General features: G+C 37.1%; 1 protein-coding gene across 8 annotated transcripts in view; it reads right to left on the minus strand.

The window, feature by feature from the left end:
• Positions 1-21,291, minus strand: part of rptor (regulatory associated protein of MTOR, complex 1) — a 199,497-nt gene that overhangs the window by 84,606 nt on the left and 93,600 nt on the right. For all 8 annotated transcript variants that reach the window (XM_055157939.1, XM_020939830.2, XM_055157943.1 and 5 more), the window contains exons 9-12: positions 13,781-13,881; positions 12,203-12,347; positions 5,504-5,579; positions 2,314-2,415 (exon numbers count right to left, since the gene is read on the minus strand). In XM_055157939.1, coding sequence (XP_055013914.1) covers positions 2,314-2,415; positions 5,504-5,579; positions 12,203-12,347; positions 13,781-13,881 — 424 coding nt within the window. The remainder of the gene's footprint in view (positions 1-2,313; positions 2,416-5,503; positions 5,580-12,202; positions 12,348-13,780; positions 13,882-21,291) is intronic.

A 21,291-nucleotide genomic window follows, 5' to 3' on the forward strand; every position in this document is an offset into this window, starting at 1 on the left:
TGCATGCTTATTTCGATTTTATGAAAGAGTATTGTAAACAGATTAGTGCCTGTCGCTTGTACCTTGTTTGGCAGACAGACAGATTATGCATTGGCTCAAAATCTGGTTTCTAAGAATATAATAATTCTGTTTGTGCTAGATGTCCTTCACGTGGATGTGGGAGTGGAGCAGTGTGTTGTGTTTGACCGTCAATCAGAAGATAGCAGATTTTTTGTGCTTTTGAGTTTTTTGTTGAGGCTCAGTGCACCCTTATAACCTACCCGGGGAGAGCGTCTGATATAAATTATTTCATTATTATAATTAAGTAAATCTTAATGTTTTGATCAAAAGTTAACCTATATCTATGAGTATTTTTGTACACATTACTATTACAATTTCCTACTATTCCCACTTTATAAACTTTTGCTGACTGATTTGAAATCTATCTGTACATTACCTACAGGGAGTCTAATTCATAGTCTTTTTGTTACCAGAATTTGTGCTATATTTGATTATTCTAAAACATTACTTTCTACATTTTTTTTAAATAAAATTGTTTTGCTTGTTTAAATAAAGGAAACTAGTTTATGCCATGTTTTGACTAAATTGGTATATTTCATACTGAGTGGCTATTTGAAAAACTAACTATGTAAACATTATGTGCAATAATGTAGACTGTACACGTATGACAAAATTGTTGTTATCGTATTGTAAGCCATGTATTGTGTATAAAATCATGAGAGAGAGTGATTCTCAGTCCTATTTAACTACCCACAAACATATGACAGGGATAAGAGAAAAAACTCAGTTGAAGTTGGATACCGTTATATAATGTTGTAGTTCGCGTTAGCCTTGCAGAGTGCCTCGTGTCCACTCCTCTGCATTCACTACACTACGTTCTCACACACAGTTTCAATCACGGGGCCTTTTCCAGGGTATTTAAAGGTGGCTGACAGAAGTGCTGCTGCTGAGAGGCTGAGTCAGCAGGAAATTACTATTCCACACAGTCCACTACCACAGCCTGATCTGAAACAACAGCACTGGACAGGCCCAGAACAGGAGGTAGAGGGAAGGAGCAAGCTAGAACTCAACACGTGAATGTCAAACCTGCTAGATTTTCTCTTTGTAATTAGCCTTTATTTAATGGTCAGTGGTTAGTATCATATGAGAAAACTAGCTTGTTCTTTTGCTGACTTTGTGCTGCAGCTTGGGTGGTGCTCTAATAGTGATGTAACAATAACTGAAAGATTGCAAAAATCTTGTCAAAGTATTTTAAAATCAAAAAAGTGTCACATCTACAATTATATTTGCCTCACAATAAATATTGTATCATGATATTTGGATATCACATCATATATACAAATATACACACACATATATACACACACACACACACACACACATATTTTATATATATATATATATATATATATATATATATATATATATATATAATATATATATATATATATATATATATATAATATAAAAAACCTTAACAGGAGAGAGAATTTCTACCTGTAGTACCTGAGCAGGTTCATTGATTGATTGTATTTAATTGACCTATGCTGATGGGGGAGACCGGAGCGCCCGGAGGAATCCCATCCAGACACAGGGAGAAACATAAAACTCCATACAGAAAGGCCCAGGCGACCCAGGGATTGAACCCAGAACTTTCATGCTGTAAGGCATTCACTTAGCCACCATGCCTCCCTACGCTCCAATTAAGGCTGCAAGAAGTAATTTAAACCAATCAACCACTGCTGTACTGTAATAGCTGTAATAATCGTCTCTGGACTAGAAACAAATGCCATCAGAAAATAGGAAAGTAAACCGGCAAAACAAAAAAACAAACAAACAAACAAACAAAAAAAAAAACCTTTGCAAATTTCTAAAATAAATTATTGCTTGACTTGCTCATTATTAACATTTTTATTAACAGCCTTAGCTCTTATGAAGATGATTAAGGATTATAAGTATTCAGTACATTTGAAAGTGTCTAAGTAAAGGAACATGATCAACCTAATTGATACTAATTAATATCCACACCTAGTTACTATATCAACTTCTGTTCAATACATAACAAATTAACAGTATTTTGTCGCTCAGTGTTTATTGTGTGTACTTTTGTGTCAATAATGGTATTCATAGATATACTGTCTGTCGCAATGTATCTCACAACAGATTAAACAGCAACACCGTACATCCAAGACAGGCCTACTATTACTACTTGATTTGTTAATTATTTAAATAAGTGGTTGAACATGTGACTTCATTTTTGAGAACTCAATACAATACGAGTACTGCTAACAAATACGGCTTAAATAATTCTACCTGTAGAACAATGGGCAGCTGTTCTGGAGGGTTCCTATTTTCCACTCCCATCGTCAGCCAAACCTGAAATGCTGTGAGCTGCTCTGCGAAGAATGGACTGTGCTGTGAAAAAGAAGAGGAAAAAAAATCAATATTGTGTCATAATTTCACATAATGTACATTGCCACAGACAGCCGGGAGAGCAGATAATGAAGCAGTCGCTGGGCTATCATGTCACAACAGTCCAGACCTGAGCTGCAGAGTGACACTACTGTGAACCAATTACATAAATCCTGATGCATCGAAATCACCTCTCAATCTCTCATCTCTATATAATCTATCATGTCTATGCGCTATACCCCCCCCACTCAATATTCTCTTTTTCATCTCTTTATTATCTCCCTCTTCTATACACTTCAGTTTCCCCTCCCATCTACCTCTTTCTCTCTTTTTTCTTCCCATCTCTACTTGATCATTCTTGTTTGCCACCTCTTTCTCCTTGTTTTCTCTTTACTGTGTTCCATCCTTCTCTGTTGCCCCTCCGTCTACTCTCCTCTACCTTATCTCTCTTTCTTGCTCTACCCTCATTTTCTCTCCCCTTTCCCCCCTCCTTCTCTCTCTCTCTTCTACCGCCCCATTGCCAATTCTCTCTATTTCTCTTTCTCTTCAAGTCTCTCCCCTGTCTACCTTCTTCTCTGTTTCTACTCCGACCTCCTCTTCCTTCACTTCTTTTCTCTCCCTCTCTTCTCCTGCCTCTGTACTATGCCTGATTGATTGGTCACAGGCAGCAGAGGATTTGATCAGAGCCAGTGTTAATATTGCACATGGAATTAGGACAGACCTGTAAGAAGTGGTGATGGATGTGAGCGAGGAAATACCAACGCTTCTCGGTCGGATGGCTAAATTAATTTGTGCATAATCAAACTGTAATAGGTCTATATACGGTAAAGTCGGTGAAACATGGAAAGATGGTAAGGAGGAAGCTATAAGAGAAACACCTTAATTATAGGCCACGACAGAAGGCTGTATTAGATATTTACATTATTAATTACATATATACATGCATACATCTAATTAAAGAGCATTAGCTATAACTAGAGATAAGGCTTTGAAACAACGGGAGAAAGCACAGGGGATGTTTAGTTTAGTTCAAGTGTTTTTATTACTCCAAAATACCTAGAAAAACATTACGACAAGCAAGTGCGTCTCTCTGTAGATCTGACCTATAACATGGCCTGGTGGACAAGTTTGAAGCCATAATGTGGAACATTCCAGGCAACAACATCTCTAGTAGAAAGTAACTCTTTGCAACTTTAAATTAAACATGAAAACCCGCACTCTATGAGCAAGATTTACCATTCTGGGTCTGAATACAATCTCAAACATAATGTAAAGCTAATGTTCTGTTTTCCTGTCTAAAAATATTGTGCTTAAGAAGCAGTATAAAATTGAAATGCAATTTAAAAATATGTTGTATCTTCAAGAATAAAGATACAAAGATATAAGTTAACATGTGTGACTGGCATTGACAAGCCAGTATTTTGGGTAACTTTCCATATAAATAATTCATAAATGATCTCTTGATGTGAACAAGCAGCTGTACTTGTAGTGAAGTGAAAGTACATAGTGTTGCCAACTTCATTATAACCCAAGGAAAAGCCATTTAACTTGAGTTACATAATCATCTTCAAACAGTGCAATGCGGACAGGAGCACACTGATCTGCCTGGTGTAATGTCCAGCAGAGGAAGGTGGAATATCTAAGAGAGAATTAGAAATGTGTGATCCCAGACTGGAGACAAGGCGTTGAGCTCCCCTTTAGTGTTCCCCAGAGCCACAATTAGGGCCCTGGTAAGTGTTTTGGACTAGAGCGCAACAAGGCAGAGGGAGGACGGAAACTGCACTCTAGGGAGCCGTCTGAGCATGTCCACTCCACAACAGCAGGTGGAGGAAGTGACAAAAGTGCAGCATCAGGAGAGCTGACTGTAAGACTTTTCTGATTACTCTGCTGCGTCTGTCGCAACTACAAGAACTACAGTGTCGTTTGTCTACATTAATGGGCACAGCAAATGTCTGATCATTATCTGATTTCTGGAGATCAGATTATTGAAATGTCATTTAAAAGTAAGTGCTCTGATTTCTCCTAATTGTTTCTTTCTAATTTCATCATTGTTGTTGATTGTGCAGGTTTTGACACGGAAAATTATGCAAAAACTTAAGTGTCACTTGCAGACTTGCTGTGGAAAACTTCTTGTTCAGATGGAAAAGTTTTAAAAAGGATGAATTGTGGTTTCTTAGGTTGACACTTTTATCCAACTCACAAGATATACACAAAAATATACAAAAATTCTGTCTCTGTTTGTAAAAATGTCCTTTCTCGTTGCAGAAATCTGACCCTTACTTGGGCTGGAGGAAGCCCATCTCCTTGTTTCCATAGAAAATAAAATAATCTTTTTTCCATAGAGAATGTTCCAAAGTATGGTTTTAACTATCTATTTCTATGAGGTGTAGGTGACGTGCCACCTCCAGAAAGCGGATCCAGACACAAAATTTTATCCAGGTTGTCCTTAGCGTTTACTGTCCTAAATTCAATACACTTTAGTTTATGCTTGCATTTTTTGCACATTTTGCCCAAAAGCAGTTTCCACAGTTCAGGCCTAAACTTTCTTATAACCTCAGTGCTTCACATCATCCCTCACAGCCCTGCCTATGTGACTATTTTTCTCATATAAAACAATATTAGACTTGACCCAGTAAGAGCCGCGATCATCAGCTCAATCAGCCCCCTCATAGTGTTTCTATTACACCCTGCTTCTCGATCTCAGTCCCCTGCCATGTCAGTGAATACAACACTACACACCAGTGACTTGCAGTGCAGGCCCAGTGCTTTCAACAGCCATATTTCACTCCACACTCGCACTTGAGTTATTAGACTTGACATTTTACAACGTTACCCACTGGGAGCGAGCCGAGCATGCGTTTGAGCGATTAGCTGAGATACAGTAGACGCCGGCGGGACACAAGTTGCAGTGCAAACAAGAAAGGCTGAGTTTTACGGGCATCTAAAATAAAAGCAATCCATCAAAAACAAGATGTCCCAAAACCGCTCTCCTAAATGCCCACTCAGACGATGGCTCATAAAAGTCAATAGGGGGCGTCTCCACCTGAGTGAGTTTAAGGGAAAGCTGATGGGCTGAAAATGCAGCACTTACTCTGAAGGCGGTCCCCTCTTCGATGATGGTGGGCAGCTGAGAGAGGCAGATGTCCACAGCCAAGTCCCAGGCTTGCCTACAGACACAGACAATGTTATAGTGATACATCGGTTTTATATAGCGTTTTTCACAGTAACTCAAAGGCGCTTTGTGATGGTACTTAGATCTTAGTCTTAGTCTAGAGAAAAGGGAGCCGTTTTAAAAAGAGTTGAATGCTTTTCTTACAAAAACATAAAAGATAAAAAATGCATAACAGTTGAAAATCAAGGGTAAATATGTACATTATTTATAGTTGGTGATTACAGCTGTTCCTAAAATGTACACTGGGAAGGGGATGCTCTTTATTTCTGCTTACTACTTCTTCTTCTTTGTTTTCTTTTTAAAGCACTGTTATTTTGACAGGTTTTCATATTTTTCTAATTATTACTTGCTTTGATGGGCTAGTAAATGTAGCAAATAATTATTGTAGTTACATCAGTTAAGTGAAAAAAGTGGAAAAAAGTACAGAAATACAGAATTCTAAAGGCTACCTCTATGTAATCAACACTGAAAATTCCATCAAAATTGCAGGGACAATTTATGTGCAAGAAAGTGTTTTTTTGGAAGTTTAAACCATTTAACAAAATAAAGGTAATTTATTTGTATTGGTCTAATCTTAACTATTCTGTAACTTCGACTGGTTTTGGCCCTTGTTAACATTATAGTTACTAGGCAGTCTATCACATAGTCAGACCCTGGTTTGATTTTATACTGTTATGTTGCTTACCCCTTAAAACAACTTTTTCCCTATTTGATTAGGAGATTTTTTTCTGTTCTGTTCGCTCATTATAGTGCACATACCACACTCAGTACTCCCAGTCTGAGGTCTGGAGCAGGGCAGTGTGAAGCCTTTAATCCCCCTCTAAACACCAGCACACTCTCATGGTCATCATATCTTATTCATGGGGTTACGTAACTCGCATCAAACCTTATGTCGGAGCCTCCATTCGTTGTGCCCTGTACGCATTCCCCTCTCCACTGCACTCTCTCCTCTCTGTATCTTATTCTGACCGTATACAGAGCTTCTTGATGGAGCTTTATGCATTGTGAGTTAAGAAGGGTGGAGGCAGTGAGCTGTAATATGAGGCTAAACGAGAGACATGGGGCACAACTCTGAGCCTTTGTGCCAACAGTGCCTTCCATTATCTGTTATAAGAGTAACTGAAATGCACTTGAGGTTGGTATATAGTGTAAAAGATGTAATACACTCAATGCTAAATGTAAAGGATAGCATGATAATATGTCAGTGAAGGTTTCATTATTATGGGCAAAGGTAATGATAAAGATGCAGGCTGTAGCATGTAATGGGACTTGAAGTTTGTATTTTTAAGGTTTTAAAAGCCAAGTTACACAAGTATTTTCCATTAACCAAGGCTAACATGCAGGTTACAACAATGTCTAAAAAAAGAGGGACAGACTGATACTAATACTGGTATTGAATATTGGTACAGATCCATGAAAAAGTACTGAATCGGATATCGGCTACAAAATAACGATTCTACTTACTAGTTGCAGTTCGTACAGAAGGTCTCATAATGTTTGAGCTTTTAATGCAAAGTTGCTTTATCGTTACTTGAGAGATGAATAACAGCTACATAAAACATTGTCACACAATATTTTTTTGTTCTTAGAAAAATAAAATCTATTTTCAATCTCTTCACTGGTATCGACTGATATACTGATACTTAAAGCCATAGTATTGAAATTGGTATCAGAATTTTAAAAGTTCTACCCAAAAAAGCATTTTATATTGAGTATGTGCAAATGATTACATGTTACTCTCAAGGTGATAACAGAATTTTCAGTTCTAATACACAAGGTTTCAAATACTAGATATTCATGGTTATCTTAATTAAAGGTACACTATGTAACTTTTCTGGTTGGGGATTGGGGATGCGCCGTCTGCTTGTCTCCATAAAGATGTTATTACTTTGCCCGGAAGCTTCCACAGTATCATCTTATAAATCTGCAGTTTATTCAATTACAGATTTAATGCTATACCCCTTTAATGTAAGCCAGATACTAAAAATATTATACACACTGTGACAAATATGCAGTATAAAATGAAGAAAAGATTGAAAGATTAAAAGATTGGAATAGGCTACAGACGGAGGCAGACTACTTTTCCCAGCAGGTGTCTAAGTTTGTCTTCAGAACAGTCCTATAAGGTTTAGTGAGATCCCACATTTGAGCTGCAAAAAGAGTCGTGTCACTGAGATTTGCCATAAGACTGTCTTTATATCCACAGTTATGTTTCCAGGGCTGGTTTTTGGAGTTATAAAAACAGAGAAACTGTATTACAACCTCTTCTCAGCTCCAATGGTATAAACAGACGCACAGAATGTAACTATATTTGGTTTTCATTGCTTTTTAGGGATGTTATAACTATCCACCTTTGGTATTTGTCATGTAAGTCTAATAAAAGGCACAGAATAAGAGATCTAAAGAATAGGATATACTCAGGAATATGCTGTCAATGTAAATTTAACTGTATTAATGAGATACTACTGTCAAATATTTGAACAGCAAAAATTTTAATATTAACAATATAACTATGCCGATGACATGAGGATCAAACAATTAAATATTGTATTGTTACTTGTCATGGTTATGAGTTAATAGTTTGTTTTTTTTTCTTAAAGGTGCAATATATAACTTCTGATATGGTTGTCTCCACAGAGATTTTATTGCTTTGGCTGTAATATTTTGTAGTGTGGCATTATCTTTCTCTAAGGAGACAAGAAGGATCTGTGGAGAGGAGAGCCTGCTTACAGTACAGATGCAAGTACTGTATTTTTGAGCAAATGCATGCTTTTTAATGTACTTTTGAGCAGGGAGTAGGATAACTTAAGGCCCAAATGAATCGTAACACAACTGCAGGTATATTTTCGATGAAGGAAAAACATTATAACATGGTAAAACCTTTAACAAAAGTCAGTTTAACAATACATGGAATCTTTAAAGCAAAATATTAATATATCTGTGCCTGTCTTTCACTGTTTGAGTGAGGAAATAAGCCGACAGAGCAGTGGAAGGAGGCAGGATACAGCTCTGTGTGAGATAACTCTGGGAATGCCTGCCAATAGCAATGAGTAACCCATCACCAAAACCTGTCTGTGCATGTGCCTGTATATCTCTGTGTATGTTTCTGTGTGTGTATGCGTGTGTGTTTGCTAAAGGGACAGCGGGCAGTTGGAGGCTGACTCAGCTCGTTTCTCACTACCCGTGGACAGAGCTGCTGCAGCCTCCCGCGCTCTCACTCCTCTGCAGCCACGCTTTCGCACACGCCCCCTCTTCACAAACTACCCACCAGGGACTCATGAAGACTTAGAACTAGCTGCGCCGCGCTCTGCTGTCCTGTTTGAATAACAGGCAGTGAAATGGGTCAAGCACAGAGGTGGGTTATGCCAATTTAGAAAAGTTAGTCCATTGTTTAAAAAGTAGTAGAAGTAGTAGTAAAAACGAGTCCAATTGATATATTTTCTTGTGTTTCTAATGTACAAAAAGTGGTTTTAAACATTAGATTTGGATTACCTCATAAGAGTTAATGCACAGGTGCCAGAGGTGTGGATAAAAGTAGAACTACACCGTGTACCTTTAAATGCAGCTCATTATAACCTACCTCTAATCACCAAATCCCTAAATGCTTAATACCACACCAAAAGTTTGTTTGCTTTGCTTTAATCTTGTGTCTATTTTTATCACTGTAATTATTTAGAGCTGCATTGAAACAAAGCACATCCTCGTTTTTTGGCAATAAATAGGGCAATATAGCTTAATATAAAATAATAGGCCAATACCATTGACAAAGAAAGAGTGCTGCTTGCTTAAGGAGCAGAGAGAGAGATTCTTTACAATAAGCAATGCGTGTTACACAACAGGCTGCTCCTCCAGGCAGCGGAGAGTTTGTTTTTTCTAATACGAGGCAGATAATGAGTGGGAGAGAGCAAGCAGGCATTTATAGCAGAACAGAAACAATAGATGGAGGTGGTAAAGTGTTTTTGGAGTAAAAGAGAGATGACGGGATTGGTTTTATGCTGCACAAATGAAAATTTAAAAACACTAGGTAGCTGGGAGTAGTGGCCACAGCTTAATATTTTACCCTTACTGAAAAACATTGTAGACTATAGATTAAAAGCCATATTGTTTTAATGGGCTGTTCATTAAAAACACAATCAAGATTTTGTAAGATTATGTTAGAGTGATATAACAATAAAACAATATTTTTAAAAAAAAGTTAGTTTTCAAAGAAAGAAAAACACAGTAAAGCTATAGTAGCATTTTTGGAATTTAAAGGTGCAGTGTGTAACTACAGGTCAGATCAGAGGAGAGGCGTTCCTGCTTAGAATGGCTGTTTTTTAAGGTATTTTTGAGAAATCAAACCACCTGTAGAGGTAACTAACAGCCTTGATTTTGCCCTCATCAAAATTGGAGATACCTTGTTTAAACAAGTAACTACATCAAGATAAAAATAATTATTAATGGGCAGGACTCTGGTTTATAATACAGTATAGTGTTGCTATGACTACACCATGCATGCCATAAGCCATGCAAGTTTAAGTAAACTTGAATAACTTCAAACTGGAAATAAATATGTTGGCTGTGCTGTACAGGGCTGGTTATATGACAAAAATTATATTGATTAATCCCAATTTTTAATTCAATTTTATTTTGTTTTATTAAATACTAATACTAAATATTAAATACTAATCATGTCCTGTACATCAACAATACAGAATTTGAATTGCGATTTAACACAAAAAATAGTCAACTTTCTCCAACTAATCCAAAAACACACTGAAATTATTGAATCTCAATCTCAGTTAAAACTTAATTTAAGCACAGTCCTACTGTACACTGTATGTGACTGTTAAAATGTGAAAACTTATTTTGACAGGCCTCTCAACTTTACAGCAAGTTTCCTATTGGTTTGTTGCCTTCAGTTCCAACCTAAATCTGCCATGTTCATCACATACAGTGCTGTCTGACACTGTCAAGAAGTCTTTTAATATATTCCCTACAGTGAAACGTCTCAATGCGGTTTGCTTTCACTCAAACAGGTGGATAGAGAAAACCAGTGGGAGGTAAAAAGTCATCTTATTTCACAATACAACATGTCTTCCACCTGTCTGTGCACACGGCGGCCAGATGAAGGCTACGGCAGGAGCGGACGAAGCTAAATCTGTGCAAGACATGAGGCAGCAGGAAAAACAGGCCCACCACTGACTAACTGTCAACATAACAGCAACGGAAAACAAATCATGAGGTGAATTTATACAGAGGAAAGGCAACCGCGTACACAGGCACACCCACATATGCTCTGGAGCAATACAGCTTTAGAATAAGTGTAATTAATTAAAATTAAATTAAATTTTTTTTTGCTTTCTTTTACAGGGTTAGGTTGTGGCTTGCATGCAAACTACACTGTGTGTGAAGAAAGAAAAAGCTATTTGTGTTGTCATCTAGGTTAGTGGATCCTGTGGGTATGACTTTGCCCCAGTCTCGCTTTTATGTTGAAATATTATGTTTAAAATTATATCCCCAATTACAGCAGCTTTCCAAGCAGTCTTCCACAATTAATTTCAATTTGAAGAAGCACCTTGCACCTACTGCACTTCTGCCACTTTCAATCAACACTAGCCCCTATTCGAGAGCTCTGGAAAAAAAGAGGCTTAAAGTAATTACTGTACAGTAAGTGTCACATATGCGGCCAACAAAGATGTTGTACAAATGTAGCTGTAGAAATTAAAACTTGGTAAGGGTTGATAAAATGTGCTCAAAATACAGATTGAGACAATTCATGAATTGAACTTTAATGGTGCTATATTATGCAAAATTGACTCGTGAGCTTTTAATCGTGTTGTCAGAAACATACCTGGAGTTGTTTTGTTTCATTCACACATTTAGATAATTCTTTATTAGTCTATGTATCTTGCACCTTGTGATGTGAAGCGTGAAGGTGTATGGAGTGTAAAACACAGTGCAGCACTTCATGTATTACCACATGACATCACAAGGTCTGTATATTATGCATGTGTGAATGAATATGTTTTTGATGAGGAAACAAAATTATAACATAGATCAGAGCAGCATAATATGGGCATTTTAAAAATAACAGCACTGGTTTTATGGTGATAACCTTAAAATATGTTTCATTTCATTTAACAATTTTTTATATAACTTTTTGGAGGCACTAACTTCTATCTATCTATCTATCTATCTATCCATCTATCCATCTCTATATCTCTATATCTCTATATCTCTATCTATCTATCTATCTATCTATCTATATCTCTCTCTATATATTATATATATATATATATATATATATATATATATATATATATATATATATATATATATATATATATTATTATTTTTTTTTTAACATTGGTCATACTATACTACAGTATATGTTATTAAGTATAAAAAAAGATATCAGCAGCAGAGAACTTTTCAGCAACATGACAATTGGATTTGTGAATGGAATATCTGAGAAGAGTTGTACTGATCTAACAGATAAGCAAGACTTTTGGCAAGAACAATCCTCGACATACTGGCAGTTCCCGATTCTAACCTCTCTGCTGAGAACATGTAAGAATAACCCTTTTGCCCATTGCACCAGAATGTGAAGCATAACAGCGTGATTGCGGGCCTTACCACATGGCGTGCATGTATGTGGGAGGTAGCCTGGGACTGCTCACTGGAGTGCAGTTGTACGACCGCATTATTCTCTCGGCTAAGAGGAAGTTTCTGAACAGACTGGCAACGAGCAGGTCCTGTCGGAAGAGTTTCTGGAACAAATCTGAAAACACAACAGTTACTGAAACAAATGTGTCACAAAAATACGGTAATTTGGAGCAAAAACATCAAAATGAGTTAAATAAACAACTTTAATTGGTTCAAATTGTCATTGTTGATTCAGATGGGATTTGCATGTTGAATTGAAGAATATAAAGGACAGTCAGATGAAAGCTTTGGGTCACTGTCACACCCACCATGTCATTATTATTTCAGCAATTTATTAAAATGGGGCCGAGTATTCCCTTGAGCCTTTGCTGCTTTTGCCTGGCATGCAAGTTTCTGTCGACTATATTTTCTGCGACACTTTCCTGACAACTCCGAGGCCCTAGACAGTATTTTAAGAATTAGTAAGTGTCTGTGTGTGCCTGTGTGTGTCTTTTGGTTGTGTAGTTGCTTCATTATGAGAATTTTCTCAGATGTAGGCTTCTTCATTAACAGCAAAGCCCTAGAGTTTGGGAGCCATCACTATTGTCACATTGCTATTCTATCTAGGATACAGTGCACCTCTGGGGAAGCTGGCGTGTGTAAGTGTGTATGTGCGTAGCATACGACAGGTGACCAATAATAAGTACTAGGTTGTGGCTTGCATGCAAACTACATTGTGTGTGAAGAAAGAAAAAGCTATTTGTGTTGTCATCTAGGTTAGTGGATCCTGTGGGTATGACTTTGCCCCAGTCTCGCTTTTATGTTGAAATATTATGCTTAAAATTATATCCCCAATTACAGCAGCTACGCTTTCCAAACACAATTAATCTCAATCTGAAGGAGCAGCTTGCACCTACTGCACTTCTGCCATTTTACATCAACCCTAGCCCCTATTCGAGAGCTCTGGGAAAAGAGACTATGAGTTTTAGTATTGCTGAGTATCCACTTCTGTTTTCATAAGGTGTCCTAATTTAGAGTTTTCTTTCCAGCACAACAAACAAGTCTTTTTATATACAATTTAAACAAAAAATGTTTTAAAATTTAATTTTACACTGGGAGGTCCACCATCTGTTTGTTTCCATGGAGATGTTATCTTTGCCAGGAATGTTAATCAGTATGTTAATAAACAGATGTTTAATTTATTCAATAACAAAAAAAAAGTAATAATATCTTCATAGTAAGTCACAGACCATACGCTAGATTAGTTGAATAGTGAACTTAAAGCGGTTGTACAAATATCAGTCTTAAAATGTAACACATAAAAGACTAGGCAAACATTTGCGTATTGTGTATTTACAACATTTGTGCCCACTAACAAATTTTGTAATGTACTGACATTTTTAAATAATTAATCTGACTGTAATTGTGGCACAGCTTGCAATAACTGAAAAATTGTAGTTAAGGTATCAAATCAAGAAAAACCTTATTGGGGCTAGCCCTAAATTTGACTCTTGGCCTTGTCTAAAGCATGTTTTGACTGTCTCTGAATAAAGATGTCCACAGCTGTACCTCTGGGCAGGACGTTCCAAGCAATGGTGTCCGTGATGGCCGTAAAGATCCAGTTGAGTTCTCCGAGTGGGGTGCGCCTGTCATTGAGTCGTCCTGGGATTCTGCCACACAAAAACAACATGGGGCAGATGGTAGCATCAGTCGAGTTCACAGTATGGACCAGGGCTGAGTCAGAGCACAAAGTACTACTGTGACAACACATTACAACACATGTGAACACATTTACATTTAGCAGCTCCTACTCAGCCTGACTAACAAAGAGTGCAACTACGGACAGGCGCAACATGAGGATAGTACATGCTATAACGTGGGAAGAGCTGGTGATGACCATGTGTCGAGTAAAATGTAGGATTAAAGTAAGGACACAGTAGTATAAGGTTCATTAATGTATGAGAACAAATTGTATAAAGACAGTTGAGTCAGTAATCACAGCTCACATAATCATGTAAAGTCAACTTCATAAATACTGCATATTAGCAGATATTTATTTAATGTAAGAACTTTGGAAGTATTGATGATATGGCAAGACAAACTCATCAATCACCATTTTCAACTTCCCAACTTTTTCCAACTTTGAGCTTTCAGTTTTAGTTTAATTTTTCATTAATTTCCTGAACATAAACAATAATCAATCAATTTAATTAATGTTTTAATTTATGTAAAGTGTTATTTACAAAAAGTTGTAAGATTTCTTCCTCCAGTCTAGACACTTTCATAGAAATTAATTATCTGCACTTTCCACAACTTTCAGAGACCAGAGCAGAGTTTTGCTACTATTACAACTGGCATTAAAGGTCCTATATTACACAAAATGACTCTTGAGGTGACAACATTCTAAAATGGCATAAAGGGCACTTTAGAATGTACCTCATCAAAAACATACCTGGAGTTGTTATTTGTTTCATTCACACATGCTCAAGTAAGTATTACTGTCTACATCTTCAAAGCTCAAAATGCTATGTCCCACCCTGTGTTGTCATGGAGCTGTAGTTTTCAAGTTAACACCTACCTTGCACCTTTAGTTCAGTAGATTGGCAATTCCAGGTCTGAAATTATCCAAATGATTCTAGTGAAGGTGTGTGTAGTTTAAAAACACAGTGGAGCACTTCCTGTATTGCCACATGACATCAGAAGGTGAAAAAACCAAACAACTAAAGGTATGTTTGAGATGAGGAAACAACATTGTAACATAGATCAGATAAAAGATTAATATGGGCCCTTTAAACAATATTATTTTTGTGTTGAAAATGTTCTTGAGCACTACTGTAGAAGGAATTAAGATACACTTTTCCCACCTACACACTTGAGGAAGTCCTTCAGCTTCCCAATGTTACAGATCTATAAGAGATACAGTGTATATATGTATACTCTGGATCTATTCATTAAGACATCTCTCCACTCCTAATGTGCAGCCTCTCCCAGCTAGTTTGCAGTTAATTTTAGTCCGCACAGCCGTAGAACAGGGGCGTAGTGAGAGGACAACCGTGGCTTTAATGAACTCCATGTAAAGGGGAAGAGACGGGATGAGGGCAAACTGTAGAGCTAACATATCACAGCTAATGCGAACAAGTGAGCCATTTGTGTCGAAGCACAGAGAAAAAGGACCCCGCTTTGAATTAATGAACAAAATGTCAAGAGTAAGTAGAAATAAATGGGAACCAACTGCAAGACCCGTGCTGTTTTGAAAGAGAAAATTGTAGCTCTGTGTTTGATGAAAATAGTAAAACACTGAGAAAGGCCTGTATCTACAGTTCTTCATCTTGTATGCACTAATGATGGACTAACGATAGAATTATGCATGTTGTGAAAGGTCCTATAAGTCAAGGGTGCAAAGCTTAAAGAAGACCTATTGTGCTTTTGTAGATATTTTAAAATGCAATATTAATCCAAAACAACTTCATAAAAGAATAAACTAAGCTGTCTTCTGCATTATAAAATGGAGGTGCCCAGTGGAAGCGGAAGTTGTTGTAAACACCATCACAACAAAGAGGCATGAAGTTGTCAGCACCTCCGATGGATAGCTGCACTTCACATATCATCTGCATCAAAATGACTACGTGATGCTGCTGAATCGTACACCTAACAAAGATTAAGAAAATAAAATGAAGTAATGATGAAAATGAAGTAAGCAATAGCCGTATACCAATGGCGGTGAAAACAGAGTTGGTTGGCAAAATGGCATCTTGAAAATAAGAAATGAAGATTGCTCAAACATGCACAAATCACTCAAATACAACATTGGGTGAGTAAATGGTGAGGGGAAACTATATAACTATAACATGGTTAAAAGATGAAAAGGTGCACTTTAAAAAATTCCCAGGTAACTTTTCAGGCTTAGGGTTCGCTCTAGTAGCTGCTTGGAGATGGTATGTTTTTGCCTACAATGTTCCACAGTATGGCATTAATCTTACATTTCCATGACAAGCAGATGAGCCATGTAGAATTATTCAAAAATGTGCGAATGCTAGCTGTGTTCCAGATAGGAAGTGAGCATGGCCGTGCTTCTAGCTCCAATTAACTTTGTATTGAAAAAAATGTCACCCCTTTCACTGCTGCTGCCAGACTCCTTCTTTTGGTCTTAAAAAGTTCATATTAACTTGCTCTACATGAGCCTGGTGTTTTTACTACTCTATTTTGTCCACAAATCAAGCCCTATTCCTCATATGGAACTCTTCTCCAAATTCACCCCATCACTGCAGTCCTCAGTGAGCTTCATTTGACTGGAGCTGAACACTATGGGTGATGTCACTCTCCAGGCTATGATTCAAACATAGTTAAAGCTCATAATTGCATAATGTGTCCCCTTTAACTCGAAATTACAGTTAATTATGGGTGGTTCTCTTTGAGCCTGTGACCTGCTGCCTAAGTATGACACTTATCCCTGTTGCACAGTTTGTCTAAGAGCAGGAGCAGTTTGTCCAGTCAGCAGTGAGGATGAACACTCAAGGATGAACACTCAGCACTTCACAGGCCTGAGCTCTCATGGACGTGAACAGCCCAAGACAGAGTAGTGGATTATTCAACAGAGCACTCTGAGGTGTGAGCCTGGAGCCAGTCATCAATCAAATATTAAAATGTCATGTCTAAGCAGATTCACTTTGTGCTGCTTTATACTCCAACTGTTTTTATTTGAAGATTTATGCAAATTTATTAAATAACCAAGTCCACAAATGCATCTATTGCCCCTTTGACAACAGCCAACAGTGATACAACGAAACAGAGTTGTTGAATAATAATGAATATATTGATGACTCTGTTAATCTAAAGTGAATGGCCAGTGTGTAGCCCTATTGCCTATTCCATATTCTATAAGCCAATATTTTTTATTATATTAATATTATAGAGGTGAACAGCCAAATAGAATCATGTTAAAAGGCAAAATTTTGTTGTAATTTGGCAAGGTCTAGTATAGCAGAAACTAAGGTTTAGGTTTAACAAAAGGGAAATCTAGCCCTTGACATCACACTACAACCTGATGTCAATGTTTTATGGATGAATACAATTACAAAGATAATACACTAACTGCAAACTACTAAAACTACAACTACCATATTTCTAGATTAATACAATTTTGTAGGAAAATTTCAGTTTCATTCAATGCCTATTTTACTTGAACTCAAAAGCCTTATCAAAAACAGATGTTATTTCAGTGCATATTTCATAGCACAAGTTTGGTTTAAAAACTTGCAGTGGCAGAGTTTATTTTGTGAAAAGATTATATTTTTCTATGGCTTTACAAGGACATGTTTACAGAAAACTGAACTGCAGCAACTTGGACAAAAGATAAAAATATAAAAGTACTTCTTATTGACCCAGACAGACTTAATCTGAATAGGGACAGAACTCTATATAAAAGGTATTGCATTTTTGCTCTTCCCTAGCCGAAGCTGACTCCAAGTCCTCTCCTGACATGTCTGAGTAACATTTTTTTGTAAATCAATAAAGTCAAAATAGAGTGGGATGCCATCGCAGTGGCACTCTGAATAAAAGAGCTTAACTCTTGGATAAGCCAGCAGGTTGGACTCAGTGGGGCTACAGACAGTGTCAGATTCCCAGGCAGCTGAGCAGTCAAACGGTAGGGGACGGTGTCTATTAAAGAACTCACTGAAAAAGGATCAACCCACGAGTCTTATGTCCGCCCCATGCAGGATTAAAGGGCAAGAGCAGTGGAGAGGGGAGCTTTGACTGAGAGGAGTGTGTACAGCTCTTCTTTGGAAACAATTATTAGTATAAATAAGTGGACTAAATGAGTGTGATGTCACCCACTGCATAAGGCTCTAGTCAAATGAAGCTCACGAGGCTAGCAGTTATGGGAGCAAATTTGGACCAGAGTTTCATATTAGGAAGAGGATTTATTTACACAATCATGCAGAACAGGTTAATACGCAATCTTTAAGACCAAAATGATGAGACTCATTGCAGCAGTTACAGAGAGAGGTGTGAACGTTTTTCAATGTAAAGTCAACTGGAGCCAGTGTAAGGAGAGCCAGAAGAGTCCCCATGCTCACTTCCTATTTGGAACGCAGTGGTTAGTAAGCTAGCTATGTCCATTTATATATGCAGTCTATGGGATAAATATATTGACTGAAGTCTTACACAAGTCATGCATGTGTTAAGTGAAGTGAAGAATCCAAATAGCTTGGCTTGTTAACTAAATAAATCGTATTTACCAATAGTATGGCACCTCAAGCTCAAAGTAGCTGGGATGGCATTAGTCCATGTAACCATAAAGGTAACCTACATGAATGAAAATCTTATGACTAAACAGTATATTGATTTAATGTACTTGTGAGACTTGTTTCAATTTAAAGACAGTTTGAATTATAATATTGACTTGGTGTATCTGCAGTAATAGTTTAATTCCCATGACTTAATGCATCTTACAACACTTCAATCAATTTGTTATATAACCACGTACCTAAAGAAATATATTCCATAACTATCTTCATGTTCTTCTTTACTTTTATCTTTTCCTTTTGGTTTTGACACTGAAAATCAGTCAGTGCAGCACATCAAGAGGACTCATAGGTTTTTAAGCCAGATGCCCTCCCAGAAATGTCCCTTTCAATTTGTTCAGAACATGCACAACACTGTCTTTATAGCAGAATAGCTTAAAGAAACCAATGTATTTCTCCAGGTGAAAGCAAACACGACTTGTTATGCAATCATTACATCATTTTAACAAATCCCTTACCGCCACTGAAAATACATTAAACATTAAATATTTTGAGTTTGCCCGTGGGTAGTGGGTGTGGGACAGGTAAATCCAGAACTGCAGTTGATTCGTGACTCTCTCTTAAAGGGATTGTGCAGCTCAGCGCTCTTAAAGGCATTGTGATATTTACAGAAAGTGTGTTGGACGTTTGTGGGAGGCAGAGACAGAAGGGCGCGCAGATGGAGCAGAAACAGAGGAGAGCACAAATTAATAAACACATCAACAGCACACATATAGGTGTATGGTGCATGATTAGTATGTGCATTTCAACAGCAGGATGCAATATGGTCCCGATATGGATTTTTAAAGCTGTGTTTCTAAACATGTGGTACCTGTGTTTTAATTGGTGGAGCTCAGGAGCGGTGATTTAGTTGTAGTTAATTAATCAAGTCTGTTGTAGTCCTGAAGTAGTCCTGAAGTAGTCTAGGCGCAGTCCTGGCATAGTCCTGGGATAATCCTGGGATAGTCCTGGGATAGATCCTGGAAAGTCCTAATCAAATTCTTAGCAGGTCCTAGTGACATATTCCCTTTCTGTACAACTCAATCCAGAACTGGTCAAAGATACATGTTGTTTTGTGGTTTAGTCCTAGTTTTAGCTTTGTTTTGCTTGGCCCTTGTCATGTCCTGGCTTAGTTCTTGATTAAATCCTGGGCTTAAGTCTAGGTACTAAAAACTAAGAACTATGCACTGCTTTATTTGAGTCAAAATATATTATTATTCTGTGTAGTCTTGTTTAAGTCCTGGTTTAGAAGTTTTTTGTTTATTTTTACAGAATAAGACCGGGTTTAGATCTTGAATAGACTTGGCCCTTACCTACACCTAGTAATGTCCTTGTTTAAACCTGAATCAGGGTTGACTTCTGAGGTTTTCTGAGTTCTTGTAAATTTTAACAGGATACAGGGGTAAAGTCCTGCTTTAGTCCTGGTTTGGCGCCATTAATTCCTTGTTGCTCTATATTCATTCTTTGTTAAGATTTGGTAGTATACTTAGATCTGGCTTTATTGAGTTGTGTATTAGTCCAAAGGTATGTTCACACTTGCACTCACAACATATCAAAATTAGAACTAAACTAGCCCAAACCTAAACTAAGGATAAAACAAGACCAAACCCAGTCTAAACTGTGTTCAAACCAGGGCCAAACCAAGTTATGAACATACCCAAGGTCTAGTTCTTGTTTATCCTTAGTTTTGTCCTTATGTATACATGTATTTGTGTCAACATAATCAGTGTCTAATAGTGACATGGTAATAGTATAAGATGTGTGGTATAAAAATCATTCTGAAAAAGATAAAAAGGTAACCAAATGGTGTGTCTTGTGTCTTCTGTGTTGCTAGGCGACCGAGAGTATCTGGTTGAGAAAGTCTTATTACTGTATGAGTTGTACTACAATGGCCTGGAGAGCCAGAGATGTGGGGCCTGGACAGAAAAATAAACAGAAAAACAAGCCTACACTGAGTTAACGCTTGTGTGGGGCTCAGGTGCAAAAAAATGATAAGGTGATGAAATATACTCCACAGCATGTTTTTGATTCTACTATGAAAAGAAGAGTCATGAAGTGGTTTAAGTCAATCCAGCCTGAAGTAACCCTTACGTCAAAAAAATTATTACTCCACTAGAAGTACAAAGTGGTAGATGAAATTACAAGTAAGAGTTAAAAAAAAAGTCAAAATTATCAACTAAGAATAATTGTCAGGATGTAATAACTCATTTATAATTTGAAGTTAAAGTAATTAGATATTTTTAAAGAATAGACAACAAAAATCTGATGTAAAAAATCTGCAGTAAATCATAACTGAAGAAAATAAAAACATTCATATACGATTATTTAAATTTATTACTGGAGAGACTAATATACATACAACTTGAAGATTTAAATTATTTTTGATATATCACATTTACACATTGTAACACTATACATTAAATCAAGAGTTCTGGCTTCTTCCTTTAAGGATATAGTTTAATTTTTATCTGCTTCCACTTGGAGTTAGCTTCATAACAAGTTTAATTTTAAAATCAAAACTTGCAGATGGCTTATTATTACTTATTTTTAAAGGCGCCCTCCCAGGTCAGTGATTATTTTTCCCTCCCATATTTATTGCAGAAAGTGACACATCTAACGCAGACAATTTCTTAGAATTCTATTTTCTACCGATTGACAGGTGATAAGAAATGTGCTATCTGCAGCTCTCAGCTAATAATAATTTCCACTGGTTTTCTTTTGGTGGTTGAAGTTTAAAGAAATAGCTTAAAGCATTATACCTACTCTCTGGCAGTTTCTTAGTGTTTGAAGGTTGAG

The sequence above is a fragment of the Boleophthalmus pectinirostris genome, unplaced genomic scaffold, assembly GCF_026225935.1.
Source record: "Boleophthalmus pectinirostris isolate CB_2022bp ecotype Guang Dong unplaced genomic scaffold, ASM2622593v1 HiC_scaffold_22, whole genome shotgun sequence".
Taxonomy (NCBI): domain Eukaryota; kingdom Metazoa; phylum Chordata; class Actinopteri; order Gobiiformes; family Gobiidae; genus Boleophthalmus; species Boleophthalmus pectinirostris.